The 22,855-nt window shown below is 37.7% G+C and overlaps 2 protein-coding genes across 5 annotated transcripts in view; one reads left to right on the top strand and one right to left on the bottom strand.

The window, feature by feature from the left end:
- ATM (ATM serine/threonine kinase) overlaps positions 1-3,582 on the bottom strand; it is a 70,058-nt gene extending 66,476 nt beyond the window's left edge. The window contains exons 1-4 of the mRNA XM_083362835.1: positions 3,469-3,582; positions 1,519-1,630; positions 1,326-1,438; positions 161-306 (exon numbers count right to left, since the gene is read on the bottom strand). Of these exons, the coding sequence (XP_083218961.1) occupies positions 161-306; positions 1,326-1,438; positions 1,519-1,590 (331 nt within the window). The 5' untranslated portion in view covers positions 1,591-1,630; positions 3,469-3,582. The remainder of the gene's footprint in view (positions 1-160; positions 307-1,325; positions 1,439-1,518; positions 1,631-3,468) is intronic.
- A 139-nt stretch (positions 3,583-3,721) lies between these two features.
- Positions 3,722-22,325, top strand: NPAT (nuclear protein, coactivator of histone transcription). 4 transcript variants are annotated; one of them, XM_083362837.1, is made up of 18 exons: positions 3,722-3,951; positions 6,489-6,607; positions 7,765-7,825; positions 8,344-8,416; positions 8,915-8,955; positions 10,198-10,428; positions 11,289-11,367; positions 11,757-11,901; positions 12,533-12,624; positions 12,706-12,793; positions 13,074-13,173; positions 13,850-13,975; positions 14,865-16,469; positions 17,511-17,626; positions 17,723-17,825; positions 18,669-18,726; positions 19,533-20,619; positions 21,600-22,325. In XM_083362837.1, exons 1-18 carry the CDS (start codon positions 3,915-3,917, stop codon positions 21,675-21,677), a joined length of 4,239 nt encoding a protein of 1,412 aa, XP_083218963.1. In that variant the 5' UTR covers positions 3,722-3,914; the 3' UTR covers positions 21,678-22,325. The 4 variants fall into 4 exon arrangements, with proteins under 4 accessions (XP_083218963.1, XP_083218964.1, XP_083218962.1 ...); XM_083362838.1 differs by having other exon boundaries at positions 11,286-11,367; positions 21,603-22,325; XM_083362836.1 differs by having other exon boundaries at positions 11,286-11,367.
- Positions 22,326-22,855: the final 530 nt, after the last annotated feature.

Below are 22,855 nucleotides of genomic sequence, written 5' to 3'. Positions count from 1 at the left end.
CTTACTAACAACACAATACACAAGGCAATTAAAAGTCTAAAGTAAAATATAAACAATATAAATTATTACAAGTGACACAATCTCAATTATTTATTATACAGATATTGTCTCAATCACAACTCTTTAAAGTCTTAAGTATTTTTACAGAAAAGACACTCACTTTTATTGGCACACATGATGAAATACTTAACCAAACTACTGAACTGTTTCATCTTTTTTTGACGCGTTGCTTGGCTTGATGCAGAGGCATTTGATTTTGCTACTCTGGCACTCTCAACCTCTTTCTGAATATATTTCTGCAAAAACCTGCAAAAATAAAAAGGTATTGTCAATAGATACATGAGCTATTTAAATTAAAATTTCACTCACATATTTCAGTATACATTATTGTCCAATACTGCCAGTTCCTTTATTATCAAAGTGCCATGTAATTCTCCACTGCCTGCACTTCGGCAAAATAACAAATCCACCTGATAACTAATCATAAATTAAGTAAGTGTCTTACTCACATTGCACTACATTTTTCAGGGTGAAGTATAGTTTTATACATGGAATTGGTAAAAAAAAAGCATTGGTAATAAAGTTTCAGGCAACCAGGGAATGAGACTAAGAAAAATGAGAGACGATCCAGTAATCTGAAAACAGGTAGTCCTTAACATATGACCATAATGGAGCCTGCCCATTACAACTGCATGTCTTGAGAGTGGTTAAGCAAAATGGCCTAACTTAACAACCCTCACTTCCTGCTCTCCCTATTATTCCATTAAATGAAGGTGCAGATCACTAAGTGAAGAATGATGGTCTCAGGGTGGAGAAGGCCCTCCCGAAACACTATGCTCCACTTCCTGCTAATTGAGTCCCCACAGGCCTTCTCCTCCCGTACCGGGTCTCTGAAGGCCTTTTCCTCCTTCCCACCTTCCTACAGGTGTTAGACCTGATTCCCACTCCACCACAGAATTAAATCACCTAATCTGTTCATTTGGGGAGGAACTGTTGGAAATTTCTCTTAATGAGAAATGTGTAATGTGTGCATGTGTTTTTAGACCCACCTACTGCAACTGAGGGGATCCCTCTTGGTTTTTTTTTATTTTACTTTGTTTAGGTTTTTATTCCTTTTTATTTTGATGTTTTATTTCTGTCTTTTATTGTATGCTGCACACAGTTCTTTGGGATCAAGATAAGCTATTATTGTTGTCAATAATCTTTGAATTCTGGCAGAAGTGGTCTAAATAATTGCTTCCAACTCTTATTATTTTATTATTTCTTTATAAGAGGCAGGGTGGGGGGGACAACCTGCTTGTTTTGATATACAATAAATACCTTACCTGAATACAGCATCCCAGTTCATCTGTTTTCCGTGTTTAGAATCAGAATTCCGATCCAGCTGCTGAACTGTTTCTGGATCACAGATAAGACGCTTAAACTTCTCAATTTCCTTCTGTATTTGAACAGAAAGACAAAAAATATGTAATATTCCCTTACTGCAATGTCATATTTTTGAAAAGGAATTAAGCTTACCTTTCTTTCCATAGCTTTGTCACTTCCAAGCTGATGACAGCAAGCCAACAGATTATGAATTGCAAGATTCATGGTTCAATCAACGTGTTGTGAATGCACATCCAATATGAACCTAAGTTTGTAAAATGTCAATAAGGTTAACAACAAAATGTAAGAATTTCACTGAATTAACCCATTTAAAATATTTGAGCTAGCAAAAAGCATTGCTTCCAAAATGTACACCTAACTTTTCACCAAGTTGATTTTCTTCAAATAGGAGAGTATTTTCACCCATACCATGATAATCTATTTCACATACCGGTAAGTTAAATAATTAAATTAATTTTAAAAAATTAAAGTATTTTTATCTACTACACATAGTTTCTTAGGAATGATTATTTCTGGTTATTTGATAGATTCTGGTCAACAGACAAACCCTTAGATTTGTATATATTCTTAAAACCTCTTTTGTATATAATGGTACAATTTGTATAAATGTGAGCGAACATGGTTTGTCATATTACAGATCTGTCACTCTTGGTTATAATTATTATTGAGATCAAAGAGATGGACAAGGGTCAGAAGAAGCCAACTTTGGCCCAAGTGACCTGAACAAATGGGCTGCACAAGTTGATGGCACTGAAAAGCATGTACCTATTGCTTTGATCAATAAAAAGAATTAAACTTTTTATTAATCAAACATTTTGAGTGTCATTTTTCCGTTTCATCATTCGTTCTTGTTTTTTCACCCGTTTATGCTTCTTTTCTAAGCATTCTAAGCAAATATGTAGCATTCCACCCTACATATAATTTAACCTTAAAGGTAAAGGTAAAGGTTCCCCCGCACATGCGTGCTAGTCGTTTCCAACTCTAGGGGCCGGTGCTCATCTCCGTTTCAAAGCCGAAGAGCCAGTGCTTGTCCGAGGACGTCTCCGTGGTCATGTGGCCGGCATGACTAGATGCCAAAGGCGCACGGAACGCTGTTACCTTCCCACCGTAGTGGTCCCTATTTTTCTACTTGCATTTTTACGTGCTTTCGAACTGCTAGGTTGGCAGAAGCTGGGACCAGTAACAGGCGCTCACTCTGCTACGCGGCACTCAGGATTCGACCCGCCAAACTGCCGACCTTCTGATCGACAAGCTTAAATCTTAAATCCTTAAAACCTTAAATCTTAAATCCTTAAAACCTTAAATCCCTGGAATTCAGCACTTTATACAGAAGTAAAGCTATTTAAAATCTCCACGTTTCTCCTGCTCTCCAAGCCAGGAGTAGTTGGAATTCCAAGCCCTGCAGTTTTCTTGGCGAGTTTTTTTTTCAGAAGCGTTTTGCTATTATTGCCATCTTCCTAAAGCTGAGAAAATGACGAGCTCAAGGTCACTCAAGTTAAGGCTGGAGTAGAATTCACGGTCTCCAGAGTTCCAGCCTGATGCCTTAACCCAGGGGTCTTCAAACTTGGCCCTTTTCTGACTTGTGGACTTCAACTCCCAGAATTCCTCAGCCAGCTTTGCTGGCTGAGGAATTCTGGGAGTTGAAGTCCACAAGTCAGAAAAGGGCCAAGTTTGAAGACCCCTGCCTTAACCATTTTACACCCGTCACCTTGAATTACAATTCCAAATCATCCCTTTACGACTGTGCCTGTCAGGCCGGGATGATGGGAGTTGCACTCCCGCAAGCTGGGGAGAAGGCTAGGTTGGGAGAAGAGAGAGTGAGCTATTGCTTCGTCTGAGGAGAGAGAAGAAAACAAAAACTGTTTTCATTCTCCTGAGGGGCGGGGGGGGGGAAAGATAGACACGAGAGAGAGGGAGAGACTGAGAAAGAGAAACTGAGAGAGAGAGAGAGAGAGAGAGAGAGAGAGAGAGAGATGGGGGAGGCGGGGAAGAAAAGAGAAAGACGAAACCGACGCTAGGGCGGCAAAAGGAGGAAGGCGAAAACTATCCGGGGAGGTTCGCGCGGGAAAGCGAAGCCCGGACCTGAATGTCACCCGCGAGGGTTCGGGGGGGTGTCTCGTGCGACTCCGGCCACCGATCGCTCCGAGCCATCAGGCGCGCGCGCGCGCGCTCGTCTACTTCTTAACTCTCCCGTCGTCCACGTGGCCTGAAGGAGGTTTACAAGACAAAAGGGAAAGGGAAAGGAAAAACAAAAAACAAAAAAGCCGCGGAGCGAGAAGCGGGAAAGCTTTCACCCCACCCGGAAGCGGAAAAGCGTTTGTTGTGGCTCTCGGCTGGGAAGTCTCGAAGCGAGGGGGGCGGGTTTGGGGCTTCGGCGCTGGCTCTCGTGAGGGGAGCTTTGGGGCGCCTTTCCGAGTTGAGGAATCGGGGACGGCGGAGAGAGAAGCCGTCGCCCTGCTGCGAGTGGGTCGCGGCCGCTCTCGGCCCCGCCGGCGGGTGAGGTGACGGGAGCGCCCGTTTTCCTCGCCATGTTACTGCCGTCTGACGTGGCCCGTCTGGTCCTAGGTAAGCGAGAAGAGGGGGCTTTCGTTTTAGCTCGCCCGGGAGGCTAGCTAGCCCGTCGGGAGTCGAATTTCTTGATTTATTCAGTTGACCCAGGTTTATGGATTCGCACGACCCGCGCTGGACGCAGTGCTGACCCCGCGGCCTGGGTTCGCCTAACGGGCTAGAGAGTCTAGGCCCAGGGGTCTTCAAACTTGGCCCTTTTATGACTTGTGGACTTCAACTCCCAGAATTCCTCAGCCAGCTTTGCTGGCTGAGGAATTCTGGGAGTTGAAGTCCACAAGTCATAAAAGGGCCAAGTTTGAAGACCCCTGGTTCTAGGCTGAAAAGGGAGCCGATTCGGGGTTCAGCGTGTGCTGGGAAGACGGGCAGCGCCGGTGTGGGAGTGGCAGGCCGTTTGGAAGAGAGACCCCGCCGCCGTTTCTTCAAAGAAAAGACGGGGGAACTTTCCCGAGGCGCCCGGCCCGTCTGCTGGGAATCGCCCCGAGGGTGGTTGACGTTTCGCGCTCTTCTCCCTCCCGAACTTGTTCTCCCCGGAGCTCCGTCCTCCAGTAGCCTGCGTGGCTGTGGATCTGCTTTCCTTGCCAAGCCTGACGCGTCCTTAAAGCCCGACGTGGTTTTGCCTCGTTTGGTGCCTAACCGTACTGAGTTTGAGCAGTTGGTTCTTCTTCTTTACCTACAGGTAGCCCTCGACTTAAAACAGTTCGTTTAGTGACTGTTTGAAGTTACGAGGGCACTGGGAAAAAATTAACTTACGACCATTTTTTCCCCACACTTAATGACCGTTGCAGCATCCCCGTGGTCATGTCATTTACATTCGGATGCTTGACAGCCGGTTCACGTTTATGCCAATTGCAGTGTCCTGGGGTCACGTGATCATCTTTTGCAACCTTCTGACGATCAGAGTCAATGGGGAAGCCGGATTCTCTTAACGACCGCGCTACTAACTTAACAACTGCACTGATTCTCTTAACAAACGTGGCAAGAAAAGTTGCAAAATGAGGAAAACTCACTTTGCAAATTTCTCGCTTAGCAGCATACATTGTGGACTCCATTATGGTTATAAGTTGAGGACTACCTGTAATATGCCATTCCAAATCACTTTCATCGTGAGATATTAGAGCTGTGCAGTCCCCTGTGGCTTAACTTTCACAGGTTCATTTGTATATGGATGTATTGTGGAAAAGATTCCAGTACAGGTAGTTCTCGATTTCAGTTACAATGGAACTGAAAAAAGTGACGTATCACTGTTTTTCACACTTATGACCATTGCAGAATCATGGTCACATGATCAAAATGCAGAGATGTCAACTGGCTCATATTTATGACAGTTGCAGTGTCCCAGGGTCATATGGTCACCTTTTGCAACTTTCTGTTGACAACTACTTGTATTAGATACTGGATGCCTTTAAATCCCCATTTTCCAGAAAGTGAAAATAAAGTATTTCTTGCACGCATATCCTGTTTGCAAGCCTCTTAGAGATAGGCTCTTCATGGAATAATTAAAGCTTTGGCATAATTGAGCACAGCTCTGTTGCTATTCTTGTATTTCTATAGGAAAGAAAATAAGATATGAGATCCCTTTCAATCCCTCCTCTTGAAATCTTTATTATTTGAAGGAAAAATGATATAAAAGGTCAAAGATTTTTCACCATGCAATAATCAATATGCAGGCAATTAGTCTGAAGAATTAGCCTGTGTATAAAATAGTAGGTGCAAGCTTTCACATTGAACAGAGGCAGCTGGATAGCTGAAATAATTTTTTATATTTTGGGACATTTGCATTGTACAATATTGTTTGTTTTCTTTTGTCTAATTAGGGCAGTATATCTCCACCACAAAGATTTTGAATTTATGGCTAAATTATGTAGAATCCATTTGTTGTTTTATTGGGCTATGCTTCTTTTTGTAGTATTTCTGTCACTGTTGGCAGTCCACTGTCGACAGAAACATAATTTTTAAAAGGCTATAAATAATATTTTAACGGATTACAATTTATGCTATGACACACATCTTTCAGAAAATATAACACTGTGCATGTGTACGAAAGATAATCCATGTATAACTTTATTTAAATGTTACTATAATTTTTTGTATAATTGTCACCGTCTGTTAAATGCAAAATCATTCAGAATCCACATCAAGTGAGGTGTTCTGTTTAATTACACAACCTTAAATAATGCATAGTAGATTTGTTTACATTTAAAGGGAGAGTATTTCTGAAAACATACCATAAATTATTAAATATATTGAATGTCACTTCCTATACTAAGGCATATGAAATTATTTACAAAATATAAAATACAGTAATAGTAGATTAAAACCTATACATTCTGGAAAGAAGGGAAAAAAGAAAAAGACAAAACTAATAAAAACTGATAAACATTCATACACAGAAAGATGTTTGAAGTAATATGGGGAATACGATGCATATATCTTTATTTACAATCAAACACATATACCTTGACATTAACAAATGTTAAACTTTGTTATCTTTTCATAGTGATGCACAGATTAGAAAAAAATACTTCTCTTTTCAGGTTATTTACAACAAGAAAAGCTTTTAGCCACATGCAGAGCATTTATATTGGAAAGTTCAGATTTAAAAGAATATGCAGAGCACTGTACAGGAGAAGGCTTTGTTCCAGCCTGCTTACTGGTAAGTAGCATGCATTTTTTAAAAGAGATTGTTTCTCTTTATAATCTTAAATCTTGCTGGAATAATTAATATTTGATGTAATTTATTTATTGAATATCTAGCCTAACCAACTCCACAATTACTCAAAGGGGCTTTACAGAAATAAAAGACAACATTTGTCTGATGGAACAAAGCAATTTTGTTCCACATCATTGCCAATTGAAAGGGGCACATCCAAACACTATAAACCAAGGCTTAGGGGAAAAATCAAGTTTTTAGAGATCGCTTGCAGATGGGCAAGGTGGGAGCTGTACAAATCTCTAGGGGGATGCTGTTTGAAGAAGCCAGTATGTTGACAGTGAAGATCCAATGACTTAGCATCAGAGATAAACGTTGAGGGCTGGCGAACAGGAGCAATCTTTCCATTGAATCGACCAACCCTGAAAGTGGCCCTCCCTCAAATTCCTTCCATAACATAGAGAGAGTAAAGGAGATGACCTTGTTACAAATATGCAAGAACCATTACTTAGGCAGAAAGGGCTGAAACATTCTTTTAACTCCTGGGAAGCACATAATATTTAGAAGCAGTTCACAATGCCCCTCTGATTTAGAGTATAGGAAGAAGAGAAATAGCATAATCAGATTTGCAAAATTCTGTTATAACAGGTTATAGTTTTCATATGAAGTTGATTTTCTGGTCGTCTTCGTGTGGTTGATATCGTCTGCCTGTCGCTACCTGCCCATCAAAGCTTCTGTTAACAAACTCTCCATTCCCCAAGGCCATCAGACTTTTCCAACTTGCACCTGCACCCTATGCTCAAGTCCTGCCTCCACCAAGTACACCTGCCCTTAGGAGTCAGCAGTCAAGAGGCCTAGTTAAGAGGGAACTTGGTAATATAAACATATACCTCACAATTATTCACACACATGACAAATCCTGTCCAAAACACACAAAGTTAAAGGTTAGGCCAAGTGGCTGACATCAGCCCAATGCAATGATCCCTCATTGACACACTGCGCATCCCAGAGAGACCCAAGTCCCCTGCCCAAGAGGCACCACTTCAACTACAGTTTGCCATAAAGATAGGGTAGGTGTTCAGTGTTTTTAAATTCTTTGGGGAAGTGACATTTTTGCAGTGTTGTATGATATAGTTTAATATTGTTCTTTCTCTTCTCAGTCTCTCTTTGGAAAAAACTTAATTACCATATTGAATGAGTACATAGCAATGAAATCAAAAGGTAGGTGTGGATAAAGAGTGGGAAATATGTGCCACATTTTATTCCTAGAATTGGTTTGCTTTGATTATATTGAGACAATATTGATCTTATACAATTCAATGTATGTATTTATTGAATTGTAAGTAGCATTGAAATTATGCTTTTTAAATAAATTTAATATGACTTAAACATATAGGTAGCTCTCGACTTGTGACCACAGTTGGGACTAAAATTTCCATTACTAAGCAAGGCAGTTGTTAAATGAACGGGTGTAAGTCAAGGACTATCTGTAGTTATGGAGTAGAAAAAAGCATATCAATTAGAAAAATAAAATTAACATTGATGAACTGTAAACAACAGAAAGGAAAAGAGCCTCAATAGCCATCATTAAATGAAAAATACTGAAATAAATAAAGATCAAATATCAAATAAATTAGATATTTTAGACATATAGTTTCTTGGTTAACAGTTGATTCACAGATTTTTCACCTGTAATATCTTTACATTTTTTACAAAATTATATATAATTTTTTTTAAAGAAGCAACAAATGACGTTCCAGCAATGATGTCATCTTTATGGAAGAAGTTAGATTATACACTTTCTCAAATCAGGTAATTTGAATTTAGTGCAAATACTCTGTAAATCTGGCTCTGCTTAGATCCCTGTTATTGAGAATTCAATTTTCACATGCTTTCTTGATACTGCAGTCTGTTTCATATTGATGTCCCATGGACAGCCCTAATTTGTTGAACGAAACCAGTGTGGTTCTTGTTAAGAGCGCAGTGGTGGGGAACAGGAGAAATTGCAGCACTACTAACAAATGTGGCTCCATTAGCAGAAAAAAAATGAAATTGGATTCTGTCCATTATAATTTCAGCATTTTCCCATCTCAATATTGTGCATGATCACAGGATTGTGCTTGCTGTCAGGAACCGATTCTCCTATGTTATATGATATTGAAACAGCATAAAACAAATAAGAAAACTGTCAACTGAAACTTTTTTGCATTTATTTCTGAACATGTGGTTGTCACATAAGTATTCTACATTTAATATTTATATACTTATATGCTTCATTTTAACAGAAATTTAACAATTCCATTTTTGCAGGAGCATGCAGAATTCAGGTGGATTTTCTGCTCATCAACGGAGTATGTATTCAAAGCTATGTTATGTGGCTAGAGTTTACTATTAAAAGCCTTTCATACATTTAAATCATAGTTAACTTAGAAATCAATCTCATTAATTTCACAAAGACTGTTCTAATAAAGCATGCTAGTGCAGCTGCTTTATATTGGACTATACGATATAGATATTGGATACAAGATCCAGATGTTAGACATTTATTTACCAGCAGTTTCCCTAGCTTTTCTTCGATCATCTGTATGCAGTATTTTCCCATTTCTCTGTGAAAAGCTTTTTAGTTTTCTACATCCATGAGGTGAGGAATGCTAAGACCTGAAAATGCTTTTTTTTCAATAATAGTATCTACACCCTCCCTCTGGAAGTTAGATAAAGCTCCCTCTTATAAACTTTCCAAAATTTGATTAAAACAGCTTTTCCTGAGAGTATTTGGAGATAATTGACATGATCTAAGCCAGGCATGTCAAACTCATGATGTCAGCGACATATCATGACTTTTTCCCCATTGCCGGCAATGGGGTGGGCATGGTTTTGGCATGACGCCTCCAGCCTGCGGGCCAGCAGTTTGACATACCTGATCTAAGCTATTTAAATGACATGATAAAGGTATCTGAGGTCTTTATGACTCCATATCATTACTGTATCATTTTCTTACTGTGGATATTTAAATATTGTATATTTAGATATTTTATTGCTGTTTACTACAGGCAGTCCTTGGAAATTGTGTTGACATACAAATTTAATGAATAAATAAGCAAGCAAACATACTTTCTTCACTTCTTGCCACAATAATAATCAGAAGGTGTGGGAGCAGGAGATATACCTGTGACTCACATCTAGAAGTGATACAGAAAAATGCCATGTACTAATTCAGTATATTTTCACTAGTTTTAGATTATATTATTCTAGAATGTGGCACACATTCCTGAACCTGAGTATCAAAACAGCATAGCATTCATTGATGCCAGTTATATTTGCCAACAGAAGAATTAATGCTTTCTGGCTCAAAATTAGACATGAGAGAAGGAACAAAAAACAATGGCCTTTATTTCAATGCCAAAGCCAACTCTCTAAAACTTAGTTGACCCCTGAAATTATCATGCATCTAATTTAGATGCATCTAATTATTTTTGTTTCTTTTATGCATTTTTAAACTTTGTACTTTGCTCAGAGTCATGTACATAAGTCATATAAATTTACCAAATAAGTAATGAAAGGTTCCTTGTCCTTTTTAAAATATTTACTTCAAGGTCGCACTAGAAGTGCAATTGCAGATATGAAAAAGCAGAAGTGCCTTCAACAGTCAGCCTCTTCTAATTTAGGATCATCACCTGCAGTTTATCAGCCAGAACAACTAACATCCACTGCAATGAGCGCCACACAGATTGTTCTTAAACCAATTATATCTTCAAGTCTGGCTCAGACAAGATTGAACCCTTCTTCTACATATCAGGGCCAAATTCAGGAAAGCCAAATTAACAGTAAGTTTAATGAACCATTTCTCGAATAGTGGACACAAACTATAAGTAAACTGTTGAGGAAGTGATATGACCATTACAGTATAGAATTTCCTTTCTGCCACTAAATATAGGTAGTATAAAAACTGTTTCCATTGAAAATAACATCATATGTTCATTCTCGTGTACCAGGGCTTCCTGTGGGTTCATATTGTAGACATATTTTAGCTTACTATACATGTTCCCCTCTGTTTCTAAATATCTAAATATTGCTATATAAAATTAAGGAAAAGCCTAAAGAAACTAGTCAACATTTCCTTTACTCAGTCAATTGTATTTTTCTGTGTGAAAATTGCACCTTTTTTGTCATCTTTAGTTCCTACAGGTCATCAGCATTTGGTCTTTTACTGCATTTTCCTTTTCTGCATTGGGCCCACATCTGTTTCAGATAATTGCCACCATCCCAGGAAATATATAGAGAGAGTCCGTTTTAGGATTACTGGCCTATATGCTACCGTGCTAATAATCTTCAGCAACTAGATTTGTCTAGCTTTATCTTACCAGCTAGGCTTTACAATTCCATTCTCTTTATCCTCTTTCCTACAGCTTCGACCTGTAATACCAGCTCCTAGCCCTACATTCTCCAATGGAAAATTAAACTGCTGCATTCTCAGCTGGCACAAAATAGTTGTTTTCTTCTTATTTAGGTTTTTCACAGTCCCATCTTTGAATTAAATTCAAAAAGAGAGTGCTATATTTTTTCCAATCAGTGTCACACTCATTTTCTTAGTACTGACAATGACAATTCATTATTGATACCCTAAACATCTTGAAGAAATCAAAGCTTAATATAATTTTGTTCTTAACTGCATTTTTTAAAGCAGGTGATTCCCTCATTTTGGTTTCTGCACTCCAAGAGCGAAAGCTTAACTCAAGTGTATTGTCTCCAGGAAAAAGAAAAAGGTAACAGTTCCCAGCTTAAGTACTTGTAGTGTATGTATCTCTTGCATATTCAGATTTTAGATCTTGTGCATAAGGAAAGGTGTGAAAAATGAGAAGCAGAGAAAAGGTATGTGGTTCTCGGTTCATGTTAATCTCGTTTTACATTTCCACTGACATGTTTATGAATTTGGATCAAGTCATTACATCTCACTTTTGCTTTCTTTCATTGTCCTCTTGGACTGCAAATTATGCATCTAATTCCATTACAGTTCCACTGGATTCATTGATTCCTTTTAAACATGTTAATGTTGAACTAAACATGAAGCATGAATAGATAAGACAATGCAGGAGCCATGAAGTTCCTAGCCTTAATTGCGTGTTCTTCCCATCTCGTATTTAAAATATTTCAGTGACTCACAGAAGAAAAGAAGTAGCGCATCATCAGGACCACAGTTGTCTAATTGTAGCTTACGAGAGTCTCCTGTAGTGGAAAAAGAAAGCTCTCCCATGGAAGAAGAAAGTGAGAAACTAGAAATTATTGATGGTGACCTTCCTGTAAGACATATTTTTTAAAAAACAAACTTCATATTTCTCTTTTTTCACCCTCTCCCCCTTTTTGGTGTGATTATCCCAGTTTTGGATATGTCTTGGAGTGCAGGGATTTCTCTCCTTTAAAAACTTTCCATATTTCCGTGAATTACTATTCCTTTCTTTGGGGATGGGATTTCTAAAGCATTTCGTGCAAATATTTTTAATCCTTAAGCGTTTAAATGTAAGGCTGTGGCCAAAGTGAATAAATCCCCATTAGCTATATGGCAAAAAAATTATGGCAGAAGATGGTTGAGAGTTTTCAAGATTGCTTTCATCATCCAAATTGCTACATAGGTACATGCGTGGTACAAATATGGTCTTGGGTCTTTTCCTTTTTAAGGAACCCCATCTGCAGTTTAGAGGTATATAGAAAAATTAAGAAAATGGGGACCAATTTCTAACTTTTTAAGATTTAGCTGATCATTGCACAAATGCCATATTTGATGCCCCAATTAAGAAATTGTACAGTGTATGGGAATATAAATCCACCAGAGGGGAGAGATTGTTAAGAGTGCTGGTGGGGTTAATGTTTCTTTTGTAAACATTGTAAACTTATGAAAACACAAACTTGGACTACTTCAAATTTATTTCCTAGCAAATGATTATTGAAAATGCCAGAGAGAAAATTTTGAGCAACAAATGTCTTCAGGAGAAGCTAGCTGAAAATATTAACAAGTTCTTGGGCAGGTAATAGATCTCATTTTTTAAAAAAATATTCAGTCTTAGATTATTCCTGAATCATACTAAATATTTACACATTTTTCCCAGTGATGGCAATATGGCTCAGACAGTAAAACAGACAGAAAGTGGTCCAACAATACAAGAGTCTTCGATTGATGAATTTCTTGGTCTTCAGGTAAGAGCCTGATTTTAATACATACAATATTTAGGTCTTATAATGGATAAATTAAGGCTTTGCTCAAAGAACTACATAAATTGCTAGTCTTCAAGTTGTGCATTTGTCTGCCTACTTTTTCTTCTTTTCTCTTGTTCTGATTAAGATAGGCCCGCAAAGAGCAGTACTCCTGTGGATCTGAAAATTTGATTGATAACCTATCTAGCTTTCTGGATATTTTTTGTTCACATAGAGAAAATGAATATGTTTTAACTGATATCTGATTATTTTTACACACCAGCAAGGTGAAATTCACATGACGGAAGAAGCCATCCAGGAGATTCTAGAGCAAACAGAATCAGATCCAGCATTTCAAGGACTCTTTGATATATTTGATTTTGGTATGGATTATTCCTCACTTTAAATATTATGAATTTTTACAGTGGTGAGTTATTTCCAGTCAACTGCATTGAACTCAGTGGGACTGAGAGGGAAAGTATTAAGAGTGTATGAAAGATTTGCACTTTGACTAAATCAGCCCTTTGTGTCCATATATTTTAACAGAAAAGATAAACAGATACTCTCAAGAACTTTAGCTTTCTAGTCTGATTGAACTCTTCCATTAAAAAGATACTATAGTTTTCCTGACATATGATTATGAATGACAAGTTTTCCCAGTTCCAGTGCAGATTCTCATACTTTATCAGTTTTTCCTATCCTGCATTTTCCAAATATATTTTGACTGCAAATTCTAGAATTCCAACATATGTTGCTCGAAATTACATAACTGGGGGAGACTTGAAAAGATATTTTTTATTGTTGGTCAGACATTTCTGTCATACAAACAAGGAGTTTCCATCCCATCAAAACAGTTGTATTAGGATTTCAGTTCATATTAATTTAGAGATTTTAGGATATCAAATAGATTATATTGGACCATCTACAAATATCGTTATTTTGGGCCTGACATAATTCCTAAAGAATGGTTTGAACTGTGATGTTGATGACAAAAACCGGAATTGATTTGGATTCTTCCACCTCATGTTGAAATTAAGACTTTTTTCTTATTTTAAATAGGTAAAACCAAGAATTGTAGAAATGTTTCTCAGGGTATTCCTACACAGAATGGAACAGATAATTCAATGTTGGTGGACGAAGAAAACCTAGAAGTGCTTGAAAGTTATATTGGCACTAAGGAACTTGGTAAGCACTTCTAAAATCCAGTATCTGGTTTCCTTGACATATAAGACTATTATTGATTTCAAGACTTACTATTGTGGATGTTTGGAGTAATGGCTGTTATAAAATTGAATGCTATCTGTGGGTTCAGAAGATTTCATAATGGCTATAATATGCTGAATTTGTCTTTACTATGTAAAGGATAGTAATTCCTTTTGAAATACATAGAATTACCTTTTTGCAAATCCACATAAAGTCAGGCTGCAAACTGATGAATTGAAATTTGAGTTACAATTAAGTTTCTATCGTCCTTTTAAAAACACAAGGATTGTTTTATACAGCCTGATAACTTCTCTTTAATACCTTTTTTCTTTTCCATAAATCAGCTTAGAATGCCTGTCATTGCTTAAAATGTTGACTTTAGTGATAATATATCAGTGTTTCCATAATTGGAGAAAGAAAGAAATCCGTTTCTGATTAAGGCAAAAGAAAGGAGAGTTCTTGTTTGCTTCATATGTATAGTTTTGTATGCATTATATCTAGTTACTGTATGCATGTATATGTAGCCTCGATTATTTGTTACCAATTCTTGGACTTTCTTACAGAAAGTCTTCAGCTCCACTATATCCTTCTTTTAAGATGTAGTGACATAACTGCACACAACGTTTCAAATACATTCAGTGAATGAGCAGTGCAGATTTATTCTGTACACTGTCATATATTCTTTGAAAAAGATAGTCAGGAATATTTTTTTTATCCTTCTCATATTATTCATCTTATCCTTTAGAGATTCTAGTTCAAGCTTTCATTAAAAATCAGAACACAGAAGGCTGAAAATAACTGTCAAGAAACATTATCCTGACAAAAACATACAGAAGATCTGTCCTAAATTTGTTGTATTTTTATATTGTAGATGATAATTCCCATGAGAGTCTATCATACACAGATGATCATTCAAAAGAAGCGTGTATCCTAAAGACTGATTGCAGTGAAAATGATTTGACTTTAGAACAGCATCTAAAGATACAAACTATAGTGTCTGGAGAATTTCCTTCAGGCTCTGAAGTGAGAAATCAAAGTGAATCAATTGAAATGGAGACACCTGACCAAAGAATCAAGCAGAAATCTACCTTTGAATCTGGGCAAACTCAGTTTCCTAGTACTGAGCACAATGTAGATTCTTACAACAAACAAGGAACTGCTACGAGGAATTATAGAACTGATAAGGATGTATTATGTCAAGGTGTTCAGAACTTACCTGATTTGCCATATAGTCAGTTGGATACCTCACAAACAGCTTTATCTGATAGAACTGAATGTTGTTCTTTGCCAAATTATATGCTAGCCGAAAAAACAAGTGCAAAAGTGCTTGCTCCCTTGAAATCTGATGAAAGTGAAGCTGTGAACAAACTTAATGAGAATTGCAGCCATTCACACGAAATTGCTGAAAATTTACAGCAGATAACAGACCAGTCATCGGTGTTTCCTGTATCTGTCCAGCAAAACCGAAACAGCCCTAGTTCTTCTGATTGTCAAGGCTCAGATAAACTGGAATCAGAACCTGCTGCAACACTTGTGGTTGAAGCATCCAATCCAAATGTAGTAGAGCTCCAGCTTGAAGTTGTTGGTACTTCCAATAGTCTTAATTTGGATGATCCAGCTACAGACCCAAAGCCTTGCTTAAGATATGGAAACCAGAAATTGGAGGAGTCTGAAATAACACAGGTAGAATTGCAAGAGCCATCATCTTCTACAAAAGCAGATGCCGAGTGCTTATTTTTAACTCCTGACGATGAGAGGCCTACAGAAACAACTACTGAGGCCAATCCCACTACATCTAGTGAGTGTCATTCTCCACTTTCAGATCCAGCAGGTGAATCGAGTCCAGGAAACAAAGTTGCTGGGAGTGTTTCATCTAGTAATCAAGGCACTGGTGTAGATCCTTCTAATATTGTTTCCTTAAATATTATTATTAGCGATGATCCATTCATTTCATCAGACACTGAACTAAACAATGCTGTTTCCAGCATCACTGGAGAGAATGTACCAACTATAATATTATCTTCTCCAGCTAAATCATCATCCAAGATGACAGGAACATCTAAGTCTATAACAGCCGAAGAGTCTGAAAGGCCTGGAGATTCAGCTTTGATAGAACAGAATCTTTTGGTTCTCAGATCTCAAGATGCTGTTGTGAGTTCACTCAACATACAGAACGAAGACTGTGCAGTATTTTCAGTTGCTGGCACAAGTAATGTTTCCAAGAATGGAGAATTTATTCAACTGATGCCAGCCACAAGCACATCTTTTGGCAGCTCCAACAGTGTTTATATTACCTCCTGTATATCTGAGCCAACAGCCTTGAGTACTAACGTTACTCCATCAAATTTAGTCGTGTTTCCTGGCAGTTCAACTTCTCTTGCATCACAGGTTCCAATGACACCACAGTTACGGACACCTCCTAGGACAAACGGTTTGTTTGCCATAAACCCACCAATGTCTCCAAACTTTTCACAGGGTAATTATTTGTGGGCAACTAAATGTTTGGGTTTTAAAACAGTTGGATTTTAATGTGTTGGTTGAAGGTACTTTATAACAGTCAAGTACAACTATAGAGACTGATAATAAAAATAAATCATATGGGCAAAATTTATATGATGGTGATTGAATCGTAGATGAGTTGCAACCAATTGCTGTAAGCGAATTGGCTTTTATTGGCAATTGCTGAACTGGAATTTTTAGCATGATGACACCAGTGTCCATTAGATTTTTAATAAAAAAAAATCAAAGTTTGGTGAGTAAATTAAGATTCTTACTTGGTCAAAATCAAGGACCATGAAGACTCAGTAATATGTTCACATAGAAAGATTCATATAGAAGAGAAGTCTATTCAAGCACTAAGGCTTCACTTTTTTTGTTTTCACAGCCACTAAACTTAAGCTGAAAGTCATATCCTGATTTAATAGAATAAGGTACAATAACAATATGTAAATGATTGCCTAATCCTTTAATCTCTACTATTGGTAGCTAATGCTCAGTTGTTTTCAAATTGATAGTTTTCTTCAGCATTCTTCCAATATTTTTAAGAATTCTAATAGATCCTAGATTTAAATATGCAATATTTTGACTAAGAAGCATATAATATAACTGAGGTATAAATACAGTAGTTCTTAAAGTTTGTGGACTCATTTGAAAGTTTGATATTTCTGCATAAATATGACCTAAAACAATTTCCACACAAATCCTAAAACTAAAGAAAACCCAATGTAGTGAATTAAAAACGTACTTGTTCATTTATTTTTTTGAAAAGCTGTACCTTTCACTGTAGCATCAAAACTGAAATTAGTTTATTTAGTTGTCATTACATTTTTTTGCTGCTCATAGTTCTTTGGACTGCTTAAAGCCTATTTAGATATAACTTCTAAGATTACTAGGTTAAATTTACTTAACTTCAATTATAAATATTTGTCTTCAGTATTTTCACTGACTTACACAGAAGAGAGAAAGAGTCAGAGGAATGTAAAATTGTATAGTTCACACGGATACCTTAATTTTTTAGGGTCCGCAATTATAATTGCTTCTCCAGTACAGCCTGTACTGCAAGGAATGGTAGGAATGATTCCTATATCTATAATGGGGCAAAATGGAAATGCTATCTCAGATCCTTCCCGACAGGTAAATGCTGTCTTTGGAAAATATTGTTTTTATTTATTTATTTTGAGCTAAAGAAGCTTTCAGAAGACTAATTTCTATTCCTTTCACTTTTTAAAGATTCTGCATATGCCATTCCAGACTTCATTGAGCAGTGGAGGTGCTCCTAAGCTTCCTCTTCCTCCAAAATCTCATAGGATACCAAGAAGTAAATCCAATGGAGGTAAGCAGAGGGCATAGGCAGCACAAGGTTATACTAGCTCAAGTATTTGCTGAAGGTGAGGTCTCAGGTGGCAGTTCTGGGGAGCTTGTGTTCCATCCTGTAGTCATTGGACCATTTATGAAATTTTTACCTTGTCTTCTGTCCTTTTCAGGCTCTTTACTATTACTGAAGTAAGCTGTCAAAGGGTTTGGGTTAATGCAGTTAATGCTCGGTTCTATATTGTTTCTCTGTTTATCGTCTCTGTCCAAGGGAGTCTTGAATCAATGCTTTAAGGCAGTTTGGGATTTATAAGATTGACTATCGAAAGCATAGAAAAGTGCTGCATATGACTTAACATTCATGTGTTTCCTGTTTTTGTACCAAGAAAGCATTCAAGGCAGCCAGTGATGACCGGTGTGTGCCAGGACAAAATTCCCTGGGTGCTGAAATATGGCTGCCCAAATGTTGAGAATTATATGATTGACTTGAGAGTATTTATACCATGCCACACAGATTATTCGCAACTATATTCCCAAGTACTTATTTTAGTTCGGCATTAACTTATTTGAAACCCGTGCAGTTTCATCCACATCTTCATATCTGCAAGAGGCTCTTCTCTCTTACTACCTCAGAGCAGTCAGGTTGGAGAGTAGGAGGGAATCATTTAGGAAGGCTGTAAGGTCTCATTTATTCCCTCAGGTGATTTTTTTTATGTGCACTTCAATTTTTTTAAAAGCCTTGAGAAATAAAAAGTGGGTTCTGTACTCAAAAAAGGCATCCTAAAGTATTTTATGACTTAGTGTAAAACTAACTCCTTCTTGAATGCTATTAATGAAAATTATTTATTTTCCCTTAATCGTTTAGGAAAGCCAGTGCTCAGCGGATCAGAACCTGTACATCATCCTGGTTCTCGAATTCAAAGGTCAGTTATTCTGTTTGTATTACTGCTGGACATGGAGAAATGTATCATTATAACCAGCAGCCATTATTTCAGTTTACAAAATTGCAGAATGTAACCCTTGGGACAACCATAACCTGGATGATTGAGAATCTCCATAGAAATCTAAACAAAATATGTTGTTATGGATCCTTCTCTTCATTTCAGTACGGCAAAATAATCAGTTTTAAAATGTTTTTTATATTGTCCTTAAATCTATTTATTAGAGGTGATTAAGATCAAACCAATTTAGTTTATTATATTTGTATACCGCCCTTCTCCCGAAGGACTCAGGGCGGTGAACAGGGCACATATAAAATACAAAGTACAAAAATTAAAAAGAGAATTAAATACAAGCCCGAGCTAAAACAATAAATAATAATGTAAAACCACAATAAAAAAAACCCAACACATCCCCCATCAGGCCAGGCCGGCTTGTTCAAATAAATAGGTCTTCAGATCGCGTCGGAAGGAGCGAAGGTCAGGCGCCATCCGGAGCTCAACCGGCAACTGATTCCATAAGTCCGGGGCGCCCACAGAGAAGGCCCTCCCCCTGGGGGCCACCAGACGACATTCTGTGACCGGTGGCACCCTGAGGAGACCCTCTCTGTGGGAGCGCACAGGGCGGAGGGAAGTTGACGCTGGCAGCAGGTGATCCCCGAGGTACTCCGGACCCATGCCATGTAGGGCCTTGAAAACCATTACCAAAAAATTTAAGCACTGAGTAGTAGTTTTAGATACTAAAAATAATTAAAATAGAAATTGTCAAATACTATTTTTTTTTCTTTCAGAATTGGAAACTCAGACAAAAATATTTGTGTGGATTTGAAAAAGAAACTAGAAACTGTGCCAGCTGATACTACAAGCCCAAGTTTCAAACAAAATGGCAGTCACCGAAGAGTGCTTTGCTTTGATACCGCCCAAGCATCACAAAGAGAAAAGACTGAGAATTCTAAGCTCTGTCAAAGCTCTTCTAATCCTGTGCTTTCGTCAACAAAAACTCAGCCTGGCAAGAGGGAACGTGAAAGAACTCTGCCAAGAATTTTATGTAAGCCAGATATAAGTAGCAAAAATTTGGCTGTAAAGGAAAGCCAGCTGGAGAAAAAAGGTTCGGGTCCGGGACTAGCGTCGGATATATTAAGAAAGCAGACGGCAAATAAAGAGAATGAATTAGAAAGGAATATTGTGCCCCAAACTCAGGAGGTGGCAGCCTTATCCAACAGCCAACAAAGTCTTCATCATGAGAAGAATTGTTCCTCAACTCAGGAAGTAACTAAAAAGCAGGGGCTCCAACCAAATGCCAACAATAAAAATGCAGGCATTTTACCCTCAAAGGATCCTAAAAAAGAACAAACAAAGTCTCCCGGTCAAGTCAACAGCTTGACCAGTCCTTTAACTAAGCAAGCTGTGGAAATGCTGTATGATATTCAAAGGCATAGTCCCACTAGTAAACTACCTGAAAATGGGGAACTTCCAGTACCCCGGACGCCTTCAGGTACTAGTGACAGACAATCAGACGATACCTTTGATATAAGGACCCCAACCTGTAAAAGGTATAGCGAGGATAGTACAACACCAAGGATCATGGTTCCTCCAGCTACTCCTGATCTGCCGGCTTGTAGCCCAGCAAGCGAAACGGGTAGCGAAAACAGTGTTAGCATGGCTGCCCACACTTTGATGATACTTTCACGTGCTGCTATCGCAAGGACTAATGCCACTACTCCACTGAAGGACAATACTCAACAGTTTAAGTCTTTAAGAAGTGCAGCTAAAAAAAGAAAGCAGGAAGACTCCGTTGATTGTGAAAAGAATTCCAGGACTCCCAGTAAAAAGGATATTCAGAACTTTGCATTGCCAATTAAAAAAAAGAAGATAAAGGTAAGCAGGTTTTTTTTAAAAAATTTATTTAACAGCGTGACATTATTGCTATACCGGCAGAGAATTATGTATAGAAGAATAGCAAATGAATCCCTCATTTTGTCCTTGAGTGCCTTGTGAGTCATAGTTTTCTCCGCAAGATTTTAGAAGTGGTTTGCCCTTGTTTTCTTCCTAGGGCTGAGAGAGCGGGACTGGACCAAGATCATCCAGTTGGCTTCGTGCTTAAGGCAGGATTAAAACTCAGGGGTTCTGCTTTCTAGCCCAGTGCCTTAACCATTGTACCAAATTGGCTCAATTAATCCCTGAACAGCCAATATTGAGGGCCATCCCTTCCCAGTGTATTCTGCCATGTGGACAAGAAACATTTCCCCTGTAAATCCTACTTGTATTCATGTACTTTGGGGAAGAAAATCCTCCTCTTGACTTTGTCACTGTTTATGGCATACATCCTTTCTGTTTTCTATCCATTAAGATAGGCCATTTTCAGGATAAGGATTTGACCAAGATGGGACTAAAAGTAACTCCTTCCCAAAAGAAGTAAAATAATAAAAAAATGATACTTTTGATAGTGTGTTTACTTATAGTGATAATATTCTATATCACTCCCCTTTGGTATGAAGCAGCTGTTCACTAAACTGGCTTACTGCTTATGATATTTATAATAGTGCTTAAGGCTAAACCTTAATTCTTAAAATCTTAAATCTGCAACCAGTTTAGTGTCTGTAAGGGAACCTGCTGTTTATCTCCTATGAAGAATGGTTCCCTGTGTTACCTGGCAAACATCTTACAGATTGGGGCATGAGGCAGTTTTACTATCAGAAGAAAAAAAGTTTGATACTCTTGCATACAGTCGAGATTGGAGCTGGGAGCTTAAATGATCTGTTCTATGGAGATTTTAGCCATAAATTAATACTGAGTCAAGTCCTGCAGAACTAGAGACTAAAGAACCTTCATTGGCCATAAAATATTTTATTTTTCAGCAGAAGAAATTACCAATTGCCTTTCCTGCAGAAATGGATGTGGATAAATTTTTATTATCATTGCATTATGATGAATAAATGCCAGCTGTATCCAAGCACAGATGTTCTTCAGCACGATGAAGGAGGAAAGAGAACAAGTTTAGGATTATATTACATAATCCATTAAAATTCAACTTCTGAAACGGAAATCACCCTAGATCTAAAGAACTTAATGGATTTCTTCTGAGTGAGGATTCTATGTTAAATTTGTAGTTTATTTTGTCATGTAATTATTGTACAGATTTTCAAGTTGCAAAAGAACAAAATGCTACTTTTATTAACACCAGGTGTTGACTGTGTTTTTCTAGAATTGTTTTAGCAGGTTTTCATGGTGTCAAACACCTCTTATCTTAAAGATGCCTAGAACCAGGTCCGCTGAATTGTGGAGTATTTTTAGATGGTGTGCCTAGGATTGGACCCCATGGTTTAATCAAAGCAAACTTCATATAATTGGATTTGGATGAATAGACTTACTATATATACTTGCAGATAATCTGAGAATTTACAGTAGGTGCCAAAAAAGCACCCCCAAAATTGGGTTCAGCTTATCCACGAGTATATACTGTAATGCTTGGTCTGTATCAGAAAGCCTTAGCTGATTTTGTATTGAAAACTCTTTCCTGTTTCCTTTTGTCTGTTTTTTCCCCTTTAGTTGTAATCTATCATAATAAATAGTTTTCAACTCTCTTTACTATACATAGATATTTTAACAGACTTCTCATTTACACAATAGAATTTTATTTAGTGATATGTTTTTTTGCCTTTAGGAAAACAGATTGAATTCTGATAAAACCTTGCTTAACTTGTTTAAGCAAGTGAGCGTTTAAATACACATCCTGAGGATGTGACACCATTTGCAGTAGTGGGCATCCCACACAATTAGAACGGCATGGAAAAGCAGAACTGGCTCAAAGTATAGTTCTTGGTGCATGCTGCACAACCCTCCACCTATGTCCTTGCAGGAGAAGGAATCCTTAGGAATCTGAGGAAAATTTTACGAATCTTTCTACTCAGTCTCTCATATAATGTAAAATCCTCATTTCCCTGGTTCTAAATTGTCAGGCATGTATATACAGCTAGAGTAAGGTTCTCTCTCTTTTTTAGCCTCAAAGGTAATAGCAGTGACGCCTTTGCATTCAGTTAAAACTACAAGGATATTTTAAATATAGATCAGGTTCATTTTGCCTTATAGTTAATTTAATTTAATTTTATTAAAT

This window comes from Vipera ursinii (genome assembly GCF_947247035.1).
Source record: "Vipera ursinii genome assembly, chromosome: 4".
In the NCBI taxonomy this organism is placed as follows: domain Eukaryota; kingdom Metazoa; phylum Chordata; class Lepidosauria; order Squamata; family Viperidae; genus Vipera; species Vipera ursinii.
Note: the sequence above shows the minus strand (reverse complement) of the source record. Positions and strands in the feature narration are given on the sequence as shown.